This window comes from Saimiri boliviensis, chromosome 2 (genome assembly GCF_048565385.1).
Source record: "Saimiri boliviensis isolate mSaiBol1 chromosome 2, mSaiBol1.pri, whole genome shotgun sequence".
Lineage (NCBI taxonomy): Eukaryota > Metazoa > Chordata > Mammalia > Primates > Cebidae > Saimiri > Saimiri boliviensis.
This window is the reverse complement of record NC_133450.1, coordinates 43,682,570-43,699,503: the sequence shown is the minus strand read 5'-3', so window position 1 is coordinate 43,699,503 and position 16,934 is coordinate 43,682,570. Positions and strand designations below refer to the sequence as shown.

The 16,934-nt window shown below is 33.8% G+C and overlaps 1 protein-coding gene across 3 annotated transcripts in view; it reads left to right on the top strand.

Moving 5' to 3' along the window:
• LRRC9 (leucine rich repeat containing 9) overlaps positions 1-16,934 on the top strand; it is a 134,825-nt gene that overhangs the window by 15,304 nt on the left and 102,587 nt on the right. For all 3 annotated transcript variants that reach the window (XM_074393170.1, XM_074393168.1, XM_074393169.1), the window contains 4 exons: positions 3,112-3,294; positions 9,084-9,239; positions 14,218-14,414; positions 15,324-15,455. In XM_074393170.1, coding sequence (XP_074249271.1) covers positions 3,112-3,294; positions 9,084-9,239; positions 14,218-14,414; positions 15,324-15,455 — 668 coding nt within the window. The remainder of the gene's footprint in view (positions 1-3,111; positions 3,295-9,083; positions 9,240-14,217; positions 14,415-15,323; positions 15,456-16,934) is intronic.

The window sequence follows — 16,934 nt, the reverse complement described above, 5'->3', positions numbered from 1 at the left end:
TTTTAAATCTATAATTGTAATTGATAGTATTTTATATAGTCAGTATTTTATAAACATACTCTGTGCTAGAAATACTATGCTAACATCGGCATTTATATGACATTGGTAGTCATTTAAGGTGATACAACTTTGCTAGAAAGCATTTAGATAATATGTACCAGGTCCTTTAAAAGGGCTTCTAGTCTTTAACCTATCAATTCCCCTTCTAGGAATCTTTTCCAAGAAAATAATGTGAATTGTGGACAAAGCTTTATGCTTAAAATAGGTTAGATTGCAGAAGAGATGAGAGAGAGATATGAACGTTAAATTCAGAGTGCTGTGGGAACATACAAAAGGGCGACCTAGCCTTGTTTGGGATGTCAGTACAAGACACCCTTGAAAAGCTAGCATTGCAGCTAATGATATCAGATGTGAGAAGGAGTTGCCCAGGCAAAGACACTTCCAGGCAAAAGTTAGATCACATGTGAAGGCTCAAGGTGGTTGAAAGGGGTATGGCAGATTCTAGGAACTAGAAATCCTGTATGACTGGAACAGAGTAAGGGAAGGAATTAAGACATAAGGCTGAAGAAGGTAAGTTCAGTATTCTGTGAAAACAAGGGATTGCCCTGCTAAGAAACAATATAGAAGTTTATTTTACCATGGCCAGCCACTGTACCCTCATGGTGGTTATAAGCCTGGCTGCGTAGGCAGAAAGATCTCTCAGGTCTAGCTCTGCCTCATACCAGAGGTAACATAATACAGTGGAACATGAAGTTTAGGGGAAATAACAAAGATAACAAAGTTAAGCACCTAAATAGTGACTAGCACATTGTAAGGACTCAACACATCCATTGTTTTTATTATTTTATTACCATTACTTTAATTACATTGACCTGCTGTATTTCAGTATCTTTATTTAAAAATGATGTTAACAGGATTATTGTAAAAATTCATTGTGTAGCATAATATTTAAAAAGGCTTTTTATGGCATTATGGCTATCATAAAAACATTGAACGTGATTCACAGCAATTTTTACTATCTTCATATTAGAAATGTTTCTGAAACACTATTATCTTACCTTTCCTCCCACCCTAAAAAGATAACTATCCTATCCTGGTGGTGACTAAATAAATTCTGTGCCCACCTTCCAACAATACCAGGTACTAGAGCACTAATTTTCAGTGAGATTTTGTGCCTTCATGGACTCCAGTGTCATCTGAATTTGGAATGGTTGGGGGATTTCTGTGTAGGACTTCAGAGTTTATACCCACCATCTACTAGCTCAGACTACTGGTCAAGTGAAACATAGCAACTCCGTAATCAAAGGCTGCCAAATGTTTTACCTTCTTTGCCCCTGCAAAATTTGACCAAATAATTCTCTGCACAGTTCTGTTCATGTATCTTCCTTTTAGAGCAACTGTGCTTAGCGTTCCTCCGTGCATAGGCTCAGCCCAAGCCTCAGGTCAAACCAGTGAGCCACATTCTCACTTATCCAGAAAGAGTTTGGAAATATATTAACCACCTCACCCTGTATTACTCTTGCTTCCAGCAACCTGACTTCACTATTCTCTTTTCTATTCCATTTTTACTGTAATTTTAGACCTAATGCTTCCTGGTTCTTCCTTTGGATTTCCCTTAACTCTGATTCCGATTTTTCTAGTTAGCATTGCATCCTTTCAAGTTTGACCCCACCACAGTACCCTCCTACCTCAGGCACCATCCTAGTAATGAGGAAGGTATAAGGATATCCTCAAAGTTGGTTGAAAGTAATAATTAATTTACTTAACATATATATTTAGTGCCTGCTGTGTTCTAAGTGCTGATTGTTAGGAATACAATGTTAAGACACAAACTGTGTTCTCCACAAGTTTACCTCAAAGTTGGCAAATGTCTTCTGTAATAACGGCCAAATAGAAAATATTTCAGGCTTTGTAGGCCACATGTGGCCTCCACTGCATATTCCTCTTTTTCTCAATACTTAAAAAATGTAAATAACATTGTTTGTAGATTGAGGGCTAAAGCCCATATAGACCCTTGGCTTATAGATACAAGCAATAGGGTATCTTGTACAGATACAAGATACAAGCAATAGGGAATTAGATAATAGATACACGCAATAGGGTATGGCAATAGGATATGATAAAGTCCATACCAAAACTAAGCTCAGTTGCTAAAAGAGCTCATAGGAGGATTATCTGTCCCGACATTGGGGGATGAAACAAGGTTCCCAGGAAATATGACACTTAGGTTGGGCCCTGACAGATTAAAAGGTGAATTGAGGTAAAGTTCAGACCACTCAAAAGGAGCAGCATGAGTAAAGGTCTAAGGGCAACATAGGACTTGGCACATTATAAAACTTCAATTGGTTTAATATGGCTAAATCATAAAATATTAGGATTTAAACAGGAAGAGGCAAGACTGAACAGTTAATCAAGAGCCAGACGACAAATAAAGGAAAGTACAAATAATGATGTAAACATCAAGAAAAAATATGTTAAGGAGAAAAGTTGGTCTGAGAGTGCATAGCAATTCCTCCTCATCGATAGGTTGTGAAAAAACTCTCTCTCAAGAGAAAGTTAGGCTTTAGTTGACCATGATAGGTAAAACAGGAATTTATAGAAAAAAAATCAAAAAAACCCAAAATCAGGAATTCCATGGTGATTGTTTGTAATGAATGGGGGTGGGGGGTCCCATAGCCTTTGATGAGTAGAGCAGATCTGGAGGCAGGGAAGATGAAGAGCAGTGTTTCTGGGTGATAAGTACAGGAAATGGGGGAGAAGAAAACAGAGACCTACAGGTATTCTGGGGGCAACTAGCAAGAAGGGCTGTGTAGGGGAAGCAACATATTAATGAATAAATGTGCTCATGTGACTGACTTCAAGATTCCGGCTGAAATACATGATTTAGTAAATATTTAAAAGGCATAGTGGTATAGCATGTTTAATTATTTCATCTTTTCTTCAGGAATTTACCTTGTTTTTCACTAGTGAGAAACATTTTAGGGATCTAAATCACTTTATTTAAGCACATAATTAGAATGCATTAGACTAAGGCTGACCTTAGGTGTTCAAATACTACATTTAGAAATGACAGTCACAATTAATTGAACATTATCTTTGCTGGTGTTTTAGGAGCTCACCAACTTAACCAGGCTACCTTGCTTAAAGGATTTATGTCTGAATGACCCTCAATATAAAACCAATCCAGTTTGTCTTCTGTGTAATTATTCCACACATATATTATATCATTTGCCTTGCCTTCAAAGATTTGACACATTGGATGTGTCAGCAAAGCAAATCAAGGAACTGGCAGATGTAAGTACATCCCCAATCAGGTATCTGTGATTTCAGTTGTATTAATTAATGGCTTCTTTCTGGCTGTGTCCACATATGGTAGGTAGGATTATCAGGTCAGTTCTTGTTGTCAATTCTACTTTTGCCCTAGTGAACTGAGTATTACACATAAAAGTATATAAATAATAATATCAATACTAGAATTTTAATTTTGATGACAGTACTGGAAGGTGAAATAATAGAATATTGTTTCTAATTTATACAAAACAAGAAGGAAATTGAAAAAAATCAGTGTTAATAATTAGACTAGTGCCATATATATATATGTATGTATATATATGTGCATATATATATATATATATATATGCTTAAATAACAGAAATGTAACAACCACTTCTCCTTTGGAATATTACATATCAAAATTAGAAAATATCTATGGTTTATGTTAGCCTACCAAGGGTTGGGTAAATTTTAATCTAATTAAACATAGTTTGTGATTCTCTGAAAGGTTAAGTAGCTGAGGATATCAGGGGACGAGAAGTAACAGATGATGGGAGTGGTGGAGGCCAGATTAGGTGAGACTGTAGACTGTTATAAGGACTTTGGCCTTTACTTTGAGTGAGATGGGGTCCACTGGAAAATTCTGAGCAGAGGAGCAACTAAGATGACTTAGGTTTTAAAGGGATCCTTTTGAATAATAGATTAAGAATGGAGAGTTAGAAGGGCAAAGGTGAAAGCAGAGAGACCAGATAGGAGATTATTCCAGTCACTTAGATGAGCGATGTGGATGGTTCAATTCATGGTGTTCACAAAAAATGTGGTAGGAAGTCAGATTCTAGTAGCAGTTAAAAGATGGACACTATCTGGATTTACTGGTGGATTGGATATTAAGTACAGAGGAAAGAAGTAGAGAATAATTCCAAGATATTAGTTGGAGCAATTCAAAGAGAAAGTTGCTATTTGGCAACATTAGGAAGAGTATGAGAGGAATAGGTTTAGGAGGAAGAATCATGATTTAATTTTAGGCATTTAATGTTTGAACAATTTTTTGAATATCCAAGAGGACATATTCAATAAGTAGTTGGATGTATGAGTCTACTGTATAGGATAGTTTCCCAGAAAATTAAAATATGAAAACTGAAAGCAGGAAGTTGGTACTTAAAGCTGTGGACTGGATGAGTCAACAAGGAATGGTGTGGAAGAGAAAGTGTGCCACTTGAGTGTTAAATGTTGGGTAGGTGAAAAGGAACCTGCAGAGAGACTGAAAAGGAGAACTAAGAGAGGTAAGTTCTAACATTTTGACTGAGATTCTCAAACATTTGGTTCAGTCTTATAAATGTCAGGAGTAGCATAAGGAACAAAATAAGAAATTGTTAGACAGTGCCTAACATCTTAAATTAAGTAATTATTTTCATTTTCTTATTGTAAAATATTTATCCTTCCTTTATCTTTTAAGGCACAAATAGGATATATACTATAGTTCAACTTCTGACTCAGACCAAAATGATTTTCAGATTCAAAGTATTTTTAATTTATGGATTGATATAGATTTCTAAAATGCTTTCTTCCTTACTATGCATAAGAAGATAAGTTGTGGCAGTTCTTTGTGATGAACTCTTGAACAGAGTATTATTGATTCTTCAGATTTTCACCAATGACTGTGAACTAGTTTGTGTAAACCACAAGTGGCAGATAAAGTTAGAACTTACCAGGAGGACCACCAAAGAGTTAGTGTGAGCAAGAGGGAAGAACATATGGGTTCAAATCAGAAGACTTGGATTCAAGCCCCCAACTGCATGTGCTACTCCTGAAGCTTAGTTTTCTGAACTGAAACAAAGATGATGAAAATGGTATCTGCCTTTCAGCACAGGGTTGTTTTGGGGAAAACCAATGAGTTAATGTACATAAAAGCCCATTTTAATTTTTAAGTAGTATAAAAATAAGTGCTATGAAACTATAGTTGAATGTATTTCTGTTTTTGACTTTGAATTCTTTTTTGGCCACCTAAGATGCAAAGGGATCAAATTTTGTCTCAGTACAAACATGCAATTGAATTTAGCATTATAATTAGTCTAACTTCTTTCTTTAAAAAGTTTATTTTAACAGCTGGACAATTGACTTTGACATTAATTTTTTAAAGTCCAAATTCAAAAAGCAAGTTGCATGTGGTTAGCCTACAAAGTTGATTTGCTATATAGTTATAGTCTATAAAATAGTGTTCCCTCCTTCCCCAAAATCTTGCTATATACTCTCAAACAAGGACAAAAAAAAAAAAAAAACCCTATTGATAACACTTGTTTATTGTTATGACATACTAAGTGATTTTGCAAAAGTTTAGAAATAGTAAAATATCACAATTTGTGTTTCTATGTGAAGATATATAGGTACATTATTAATAAATTAGAAAAGTTGAAACTATGGTAAGATATACTACACACAAATCTGGTTTGATGGGAAACATAAGTAGGAAGTGCACTTTTCATTGTATAAATCAAATTGGTTTTTGAAATGTGAACATATTGCTTATTCAAAAAAATTAAAATAAGACTAGTATGTTTTAATCTTTGTTTTATCCCCACCTAAGGGGACTCCAAGTTAAATTTAAATTTTAGATAAACAACAAAGAATGTTTTGGTATAATTAAATAAGTAAGTTTACTAAGTATTATACATATTAAAATATTATCTGTTGCTTATCTGAAATTCAATTTTAATTTGGCATCCTATATTTTATCTGCAAAATTAACTCCATCCCATGTTCTCTTGTGTTATTTTTTTCCCTTTTATTTACAATTGATGCATAATAATTCTATGTATTCTATAGAATACACTGGTATTCTGATACAGATTTACAATGTATAATGATAGAATAAGGGTAATTAGCATATTCATCTCCTCAAACATTTATTTTTCCTGTTGTGAACATTCAAAATCCTCTCTTCCCGATTTTTGAAAATATATACATTATAGTTAACCATATTCACCCTGCAGTGCTACAGAACACCAGAAACTTATTCTTCCTATCTAGCTTTAATTTTGTGCCCTTAACCAACCTTTCTCCCCATTCTTTCCTCACCACTACCTTACCTACAGCCTCCAATATCTGCAATTCTACTCTCTACTTCCATGACCTCAAATTTTTTTTAGTTTTCACACAAGTGATAACATGCAATCTTTCTTTTTCTGTGCCTGATTTATTTCGCTTAACATAATGTCCTTCAGGCTCAACCATGTTGCCACAAATGACAGGATTTCATTCTTTTTTATGGTTAAATAGTATTCCATCATACGTGTGTGTGTGTGTGTGTGTGTGTGTGTGTGTGTGTGTGTGTGTAGGTGTATGTAATGTGATATATATATATATATATATATATATATATATATATATCTCACATTTTCTTTATCCATTCACCTGTTGATGGCACTTAGGTTAATTGTAAATCTTAGCTATTGTGAATAGTGTTGCAGTAAACATGAGGGTGCAGGTATCCTTTTGATACACTGATTTCCTTTGTTTTAGATAAACACCCAGTAGTGAGATTGTTGAATCCTATGGAAGTTCTATTTTTAGTTTTTTGAGAAAACTCCATCCTGTTTTTCAAAATGGCAGCATATGAGAGTTCCTTTTTCTGGGCCCAGGAGGGTGGATCACTTGAGGTCAGCAGTTTGAGACCAGCCTGGCCAACATGGTTAAAACCCATCTCTACTAAAAATACAATAAAAATTTGCTGGTGTGGTTGCAGGTGCCTGTAATCCCAGCTACTTGGGAGGTTGAGACAGGAAATTTGCTTGAACCCAGGAGGTGGAGGTTGCAGTGAGCCAATATCATGCCACTGGACTCTAGCCTGGATGACAGACTTGTCTCAAAAAAAAAAAAAAGTTCCATTTGCTCTGCATTCTTACCAACATCTCTCTCTGTTTTGTTTTGTTTCCTGTCTTTTTGATAATAGCCATTCTAACTGGGTGAGATTATATTGTGATTTTCATTTGCATTTCCATGATGGTTAGTTAGTGATGTTGATAATAGCCATTCTAACTGGGTGAGATTATATTGTGATTTTTATTTGCATTTCCATGATAGTTAGTTAGTGATGTATTTTTTCATATACCTATTAGCCATTTGTATGTTATCTTTTGAGAAATGTCTGTGCAGTTCCTTTGCCCACCTTTTGGTTGGATTATTTGTGTGTCTGTGTGTGTGTGTGTTGTTTTTTTTTGTTGTTGTTTTTCTCTATTGAATTGTTTGAGTTCCTTGTTATTCTGGATATGAGACCCTTATTGGATGAATCATTTGCAAATATTTTCTCCCTTCCATAGGTTGTCTCTTCACTCTGCTGTTTGTTTCCTTTGGCTGTGCAGAAGCTTTTCAGTTTAATATAGTCCCATTTGTCTATTTTTGTTTTTGTTGCTCATGCTTTGGAAGTATTAACCATAAAATCTTTGCTTGAGATGTTCTAAAGCATTTTCTCTCTTTCCTTCTAGTAGTTCCATGGTTTCAAGTTTTACATTTAAGTCCATCTTTTAAGTTAATTTTTGTATATGTTGAGAGATGGGGTCTAATTTCATTCTTCAGTATGGGCATATCCTATTGTTTTAGATTTAAGAATTTATTAGAAATTTTTTTCAGCTGTCACTGACCCACAGAATTTTGTATAGGATTTTCTATTGTCTCCAAATAGTAAAAAAGAAAACAAGAAAAAAAATCAAGAAACACCATTTCCCACTTATTAAGTTAACAGTTGTTCTTTTAACTCAGTTGCACATCAGAAATTAAGAGATATTTAATCAGTTTATCATGATCCGAAAATAAATTTTTTCTTAACTGTTCTTTGTTATGATTGTCTTATTTTTAGCAGAGAATTTAGTGATTTCAGTTGCAGTACTTCATAATATGCATGAGGAAAGAGAATTCTTTTGGTCTTTCATCATACTATGTATTTGTTTCTATTCTGTCTTTTATGCCAGATAATTATTTTAGGATCTTGATTATCTGCTCTGTACTAAGTAAATTTCATAAGAAAAGACTGCAGCTATAGAAAATATATTTCTAAAACTGTAAATGCCTTCCAACTTATTTGCTTTCATTATTTCAGGTAAACAATTAAAATCACGTCACATTTTTTTATAATGCCTCTAATTTGTTTATGGTCTCCTCAGGTAGTCCTTTTTAAGTAATATAACTCTCAAGCTCCATTTAGCTGATGGGTTTCTTAATTATGTATTTAATCAATTTATCATGATAAATTTATTAATAACTGGATGACCCATTGTTATTAAGGAACTCAAGATAAATGGATTTGATAGACATTTAGTAATTTGCTTAACCTAATGAACATTCTTTTATAAATTTGAGAAAAAATAAATTCTGTTCCTTAGCCATGCTTTTAAAAAATGGATTGAGTAATGTTATATTTGCTTTTAATTCTTATTAATTTCTTTTTTCCCTGAGTCAATCAAGTGGGAATAATGAGTTATATGTTTGCTCTAATTATACTACCTCATTACCTATATTATTTTATACATTAAATTTTATCTGTAGTCTCTTTATGTTGTTATCCTGGAAATAAATGTGAATATGCCTCAAACTTTATGCCTCACAAAGACAATTTTTGGAATTTTTTTATTTTTTCTATTAAATTTAAATATAGAACTCTGTGTAGCCATTGTCACTCCACTGTCATCATTATTAGTAACTGAGCATGCAAATTATCTAAATTGTTATGTAGAACATGCTGTACTTATATAATACCACTAATAATTGCCTATAGTTTGTTTTAGCTAATTTTTTGTTGTTTTCTTTCTTACTTTTAGACCACAGCAATGAAAAAAATAATGTATTACAATATGCGTATAAAAACTGTTCAGAGGCATCTTAGTGAAGACCTTGAAAAACTGAATGATCGAAAATGCAAATTACAAAAGTTGCCAGAAGAACGAATAAAATTATTCAGCTTTGTGAAAAAAACCGTAAGATTTAATAATGTAAAACTCCAGTGGCCATACCTTAAGAAAACTGCTAGATAAGATAGCAAGCAATATCTTTTATATTATATATATATACACATACATACATATATAATACATACACATACACACACACACACACACACACACACACACACACACACACCCCCATAATTACTACTGAGTTTCAAGTTAAGTTTGCCCCCAAAAAAGTTTTGATTTCAGGTACTTAACTAAGCTGCATTCTGTGCTTAGATATCTGCAATTCAAAAAAGGTATAGGCTTATTAAATTATGAATCTCTTAAAAACAATCTATGTATTTCAATATGATTTAGAGTGTTACAAAAATTGTTAGACTTATTTCAGCTGCATTTTTATTAGATACCAGCAGGCTGTGCTCAAAATTCATTTTCTTGTCTAAAGTGCTAAAAAAAGAAAAAACCCTTTACTAATAATATTAAGGTATAAAATGAAGCAGGAACTTGAAGCTATATTTTAGTAGTATGCATGCATTTTTATTTAGAATAAATTGAATTTCTTTTACCAAAAGTAGACCCTGAGAAATTAAGCATTATTTAACTCAAAACAGAATCTTGTATATATAATTATTCCTGTATTTTTTTCAGTATGAGGAAATAGATTATTTATAATATATTATAATATAATTATAATATAATATAATATAATGTATGTATTATATATAATCTATTTCCTCATACTGAAAAAATACAGGAATAATTATATATTTTATATAAATATAAAATTTATATAAAAATACAGGAATAATTATATATATGTTGAAATGGATTATTCAACAAATGGTGTTAGAAAAATAGTCAAACTATTTGGGGTTGGAGACTTGGATCCTTCATTTGTACTTTACCAAATGTAAATACCAGTAGGAAAAAGAAGAATTAAATGTAAAAATGAAAACATGAAAAATTGAAGAATAAATGTATAGATTGATATATTTATCTGATCTCAGCCTGCTAAATTAAAGCAATACTAGAAATCACAAAGGAATAAAATGTAGATTTGAGTTTTAAAAAACCAGTAAAATAGTTTTGTACTTAAAATCATTATTAATACACGTAAATAACAAATGAATATCTGAAAAAATATCTTCAACAAACATGATGGACAAAGGGTCAATATCCCTAGTATAAAAAAGTACTCACACATAAAACAACATAAAAGGTAAATGTCTAAGCCCTGCATATATTAGGTATTTGTCCTAATGCTCTCCCTCCACTTGCCCCCCGCCACCCCTTGACAGGCCCCAGTGTGTGATGCTCCCCTTTCTGTGTCCTTGTGTTCTCATTGTTCAACTCCCACTTGTGAGTGAGAACATGTGGTGTTTGGTTTTCTGTTCCTGTGTTAGTTTTTTGAGAATGATGACTTCCAGCTTCATTGATATCCCTGCAAAGGACATAATCTCATTCTTTTTTATGCCTGCATAGTATTCCATGGTGTATATGTGCCACATATTCTTTATCCAGTCTGTCATTGGTGGGCATTTAGGTTGGTTCCAAGGCTTTGCTATTGTAAACAGTGCTGCAATAAACACATGTGTGCATATATCTTTATCAGTAGAATGATTTATGATCCTTTAGGTATATACCCAGTAATGGGATTGCTGGGTCAAATGGTATTTCTGGTTCTAAATCCTTGAGAAATCACCACACTGTCTTCCATAGTGGTTGAACTAATTTACACTCCGACTAACAGTATAAAAGCGTTTCTGTTTCTCCACATCCCTGCCAGCATCTGTTGTTTCCTGACTTTTTAATAATCACCATTGTAACTGGCATGAGATGGTATTTCATCGCGGTTTTGATTTGCATTTCTGTAATGACGAGTGATGATGAGCATTTTTTCATATGCTTGTTGGCTGCATAAATGCCTTCTTTTGAGAAGTGTATATCCTTTGCCCACTTTTTGATAGGGTTGGTTTTTTCCTGTAAATTTGTTTAAGTTCTTCGTAGATTCTGGATGTTAGACCTTTGTCAGATAGATAGCTTGCAAAATGTTTTTCCCATTCTGTAGATGGCCTGTTCACTCTGATTATAGTTTCTTTTGCTATGTAGAAGCTCTTTAGTCTGATTAGATCCTATTTGTCAATTTTGGCTTTTGTTGCAATTTCTTTTGGTGTTTTATTCATGAAGCCTTTGCCCATGCCTGTGTCCTGAATGATATTGCCTAGGTTTTCTTCTAGGTTTTTTTATGGTTTTGGGTTTTACATTTAAGTCTTTAATCCATCTTGAGTTAAGTTTTGTATAAGATGTTAGGGAGGGGTCCAGTTTCTGTTTTCTGCATATGGCTAGCCAGTTTTCCTAGCACCATTTATCAAATAAGGAATCCTTTCCGCATTGCTTGTTTTTGTCAGCTTTATCAAAGATCATATTGTTGTAAATATGTGGCGTTATTTCTGAGGTCTCTATTTGGTTCCATTGGTCTATATATCTGTTTTTGTACCAGTACCATGCTGTTTTGATTACTGTAGGCTTGTAGTAGTATTTTAAGTCAGGTAGCATGATGCCTCCAGCTTTGTTCTTTCTTAGGATTGTCTTGGCTATCTTTTCATTCCATATGAAATTTAAATTAGCTTTTTCTAATTCTGCAAAGAAAGTCACTGGTAGCCTGATGGGAATAGCATTGAATCTATAAATTACTTTGGGGAGTATGACCATTTTCAGGATATAGATTCTTCCTATCCATGAGCATGGAATGTTTTTCCATTTGTTTGTGTCCTCTCTTACTTCCTTGAGCAGTAGTTCTCCTTGAAGAGGTCCTTCATGTCCCTTATAAGTTGTATTCTTAGGTATTTTATTCTCTTTGTAGCAATTGCGAATTTGCGTTCACTCATGATTTGCCTTTCTGCTGATTTGGCTCTCTGCTGATTTGTTGTATAGAAATGCTTGTGATTTTCGCTTTTGTATCCTGAGACTGCTGAAGTTGCTTATCAGTTTAAGGAGTTTTTGCTGAGATGATGAGATTTTCTAAATATACAATCATGTTGTCTGCAAACAGAGACAATTTGACCTCCTCACTTCCTATTTGAATACTTTTATTTTTTTCTCTTGCCTGATTGCCCTGGACAGAACTTCCAGTACTATGTTGAATAGAAGTGGTGAGAGAGGGCATCCTTGTCTTATGCCAGTTTTCAAAGAGAATGCTTCCAGCTTTTGCCTATTCAGTATGATATTGGCCATGAGTTTGTCATAAATAGCTCTTATTATTTTGAGATATGTTTCAGCAAGACCTAGTTTATTGAGAGTTTTTAACATGAATGGCTGTTGAATTTTATTGAAGGCCTTCATCTATTGAGATAATCATGGTTTTAGTCAGTGGTTCTGTTTATGTGATGGATTATGTTTACTGACTTCTGTATGTTGAATCAGCCTTGCATCCCAGGGATGAAGCTGACTTGATCATGGTAGATAAGGTTTGTGATGTGCTGCTGGATTCGGTTTGCCAGTATTTTATTGAGGATGTTGACGTCAATGTTCAGGGATATTGGCCTGAAATTTTCTTTTTTTGTTTTGTCTGTGCCAGGGTTTGGTATCAGAATGATGCTGGCTTCATAAAATGAGTTAGGGAGGAGTCCCTCTTTTTCCATTGTTTGGAATAGTTTCAGAACGAATAGTACTAGCTCGTCTTTGTACCTCTGATAGAATTTGGCTGTCAACCCGTCTGGTCCTGGGCGTTTTTTTTTTTTTTTTTTGGTTGGTAGGCTACGTAATTTTAATTTAATTACTACGTAAATTTCAGAACTAGTTATTGGTCTATTCAGGGATTCAACTTCTTCCTGGTTTAGGTTTGGGAGAGTGTATGTGTCCAGGAATTTATACATTTCTTCTACATTTTCTAGTTTCTTTGTGTAAAGATATTTCTAGTAATCTCTGACGGTAGTTTGTATTTCTTTGGGTCAGTGGTGATATCCTCTTTATCATTTTTATTGTGTCTATTTGATTCTTTTCTTCTTTATTAGTCTAGCTAGTGGTCTATCTATTTTGTTAATCTTTTCAAAAAATCAGCTTTTGGATTTATTGATTCTTCGAAGGATTTTTCATGTCTCTATCTCCTTCAGTTCTGCTCTGATCTTAGTTATTTCCTGTCTTTTGATTGCTTTTGAATTTGTTTCCTCTTGCTTCTATAGTTCTGTTAATTGTGATGTTAGGGTGTCGATTTCAGATCTTTTCAGCTTTCTGTTGTGGGCATTTAGTGTTATAAATTTCCTTCTTAACCCTACTGTAGCTGTGTCCCAGAGATTCTGTTATGTTGTCTCTTTGTTCTCATTGGTTTCAAAGAACTTCCTTATTTCTGTCTTAATATCATTATTTACCCAGTAGTCGTTCAGCAGCAAGTTGTTCGATTTCCATGTACTTGCGCAGTTTAAGTGAGTTACTTAATCCTGAGTTCTAATTTGCTTGCACTGTGGTCTGATCCTGAGAGACTATTTGTTATGATTTCCATTCATTTGCAATTTGCTGAGGAGTGTTTTACTTATAATTATGTGGTTGATTTTAGAATACTTGCAGTGTGGTTCTGAGAAGAACAATAAAAAATTGAAAAGTAGATGTGTTAAAAATTACATTATTTGCATTTTAAATATTTATACTAAAGCCAGCATTTATTTTAATTTTACTTTGGCTTTAAGAGAAGCAAACTCATTAAAAATATTTGAAAAACTGTTGCTTTGCTTATTTTCAATTGAGAGACTACCATGTTTGAAGTGGTTAAGGTCAGCACTTGGTTAAGAGAAACTGGCTGACTGAATTTGCACCCAAGTTGAAATCACATGTTTGGCATGGTTTTATGAAATCTGGCCTACTTATTACCTAGATTTCTACTTTGTTCATTTAAATTAGACATTTGTTTAATAGATCCCATTAAAAATTAATATCTGAATTTCAACTTTACCTCAATCATGTTTTATTTTTATTTTTATTTTGCTCTCTGACACACTGTTTTCCACAGTTGGAACGAGAACTAGCTGAACTCAAGGGCTTGGGCAAAGGGCACAGTGATGGATTCAATAACAGTAAAGTTAATGATCCTGAAACATCGAAGAGCAGTGAAACTGTCACTGGAGAACCAAGTCTTCAGCAGAAGATATTGACCAAACTAAATGCCTTGAATGAAAGGGTAACATTCTGGAACAAAAAACTAGATGAGTATGTTTAACAAATTGTCTAGCTGTTCAGATCTGAAACTGAGAGAATCAGAATGCTTTGGGCCATCGGTTGACACTAGTTCCCTTCTTCAAGAGTGTAAAGAATTATAGTATGAAGTAAAGCATGAAATATGTTCTTAGTACTAGTTCCTAGTACATATAAGAAATACAGGTTAAAATCTGGCATACAGTTTTTTGCAGAAGCAGTTCTTAATTAGAAACAGTAAGCTACCTCCAAGTGGCTTCCTGTCATATCACTGCTCTAGTGACTGCAAACTAAAAACAATAGAGCTGCTGCTGGTGCGTAAACTCACCAAATAGATGAGACCTAGAAAAGCCCATACACAGTAGAAACAAGTTCAGTCTCAGTTTTCAATTAGAAATGTAAAGCAAGAAGGCTTAGCAAGGACTGTGAATTTTTTAATTTACTAAGGCACTGAGTGGGTAAGTTAGTGGGCCCTGTGGTAATACTAACAGTAATAGTAGTAACATGTATTGGGTTTTTACTTTGTGCCACACTCTTTGCTAAAATCTTTACATGTAATTTGCATATAACTCTCAAAGCAACCATTTTTTTTTTTAGAAGTAAGGACTATGAATATTGCTATTTTACTGAGAAAATTGAGGCATAAAAAGGTCAAGTGATATGTCTGAGATCTGAAAGCTGTAAGTGGTAGAGCAAGGATAGTATTCTAATCTTCACACATTCTGAGAGTAGCAAAATTAAAAGTTATTTTAATTGCCAAAAATAGAATGTCTTTTACAAGGTTTAACTGTTAACAACAAGCTTTCTTTATCCATTGAAAGGAAGTCTTGTGTTTTAACATCAGTTAAAAAAAATATATTGTAAGTTTTAATGTTGTGATCTGTAGTTCATTCTAATAGCTGTATGTATTTTTCTCTTCAATAGAATTGAAGCAATTTATCATACTGAAGTAAAACAAAAGAAGAAAAGTCATGGCTTATTGATCCCATTTTTGTTAATTGAGTTAGAGACTGTGGGAAATTTCCATTTTGAAGAAGGCACTCAATCTGATGACTGGTAAATCCATTAGAAATTTAGTATAGCTTTAAAAATAATTTAAGTACTTAGGATCATCAACCAGAATATAAACTTATAAAATCCTAAAATGTCCCATTTTGAAACATTGCTCATGCAGAATATTCATCTATTAAAAATTGGCAGGCATCTATTGAAAATTTAAAATTACCTACTTTCTACCTATACATTTGTTTATGCCATTGCCATGAGCCAACCTTAAAGACATCCTAATGGTTCCTCACTGCTTTTTACCCAATTTTTCTTAGCCCAAGAGCAGAATATAATTTAGAAAAAAATAGTTTATAATCAAGTATTAATTTTTAGATACGTTTATACTGTTCCTTTCTGGACTGGATAGAGTGCGCGATTCTGAATATTAGTTGAGAAAATGGAACAGAGCAGGAGTGCCAAAGCAGGACTGGTGACAGCAGGTTGCCAACATGGGAGGAGACTGTCTAGCAAATCTTCTGTAGTTTAGAACAGAACAGTGGTCAGAGTGGAACCCACTGTTTAGAGATAGCCACAGTCAGGGAGCATATGAACACTACATGTTAGAATAAGGTATATGCTTAAACCAGGAATTCATGTCAAAAGCCTGTATCAACAAAAATGGAGAGACTCCAGGATCAACCAGAAAGCAGCCAGGCTTTAGAACCAAGGCCTACTAGTAGAAACTAGGAAGTGGTTGTGTTGTTCCAATTAGAGGGGCACAGTTAACAATTACCCTTAAAAAAGAAAGCCTTGAAGAAAAATAGTGTTAATTATGACTTTCACATTTCTAAATCATTTTTTTCAAAATTGAAGAGCCTGTGAAACAGACAAAAATTGCTCTAAAGCCATAGTAGGAACTGGGTATGTGGAAATACACCAGGAGACATGTCAAACTATAGAATGGACTTGGCACATAACCCTGGAGCATGATTTTACTTGAAGTCAATGTCATCATAAATACTAATTTTATAGAGTAGAATGTAAAATTTATACTAACTTTTTTAGGGAAAAAATTGTTATTGTTATGGGCTACTTTAAACCAAGCCCCCTGATTTCTATTAGACATGGCTTTTTCTCACCTCTGTAAGGAAAAGCTTCTCAACGGTCTTGGGAAAACTCTGATGGAAAAGTGTAAGAAGCTCTTTGCTAGGGAAAAAAAGCCCTTTTAAAATACTTTCCTTTGTATTAGTACATCCATTTTCACGGCAGTTACTACTGTTTGCTTAACCACGTTGTTTGATTTTTATGTACAAAGATATAAAAGGTGTTCATCCCAGCTCCCATGTGAACAAGTAAAGACCTTGATTTTTCAAGTGCAAAAACTCTCTACAGGGTGCACATTTATATTCAGTCAAAATAAACAGGATTTTTTTGGTTTTGTTTTGTTTTTTTGAGATGGAATCTCACTCTGTTGCCCAGACTGGGATGCAGTGGCACGATCTAGGCTCATTGCAACCTCTGCCTCCCAGGTTCAAGCGATTCTCCTGC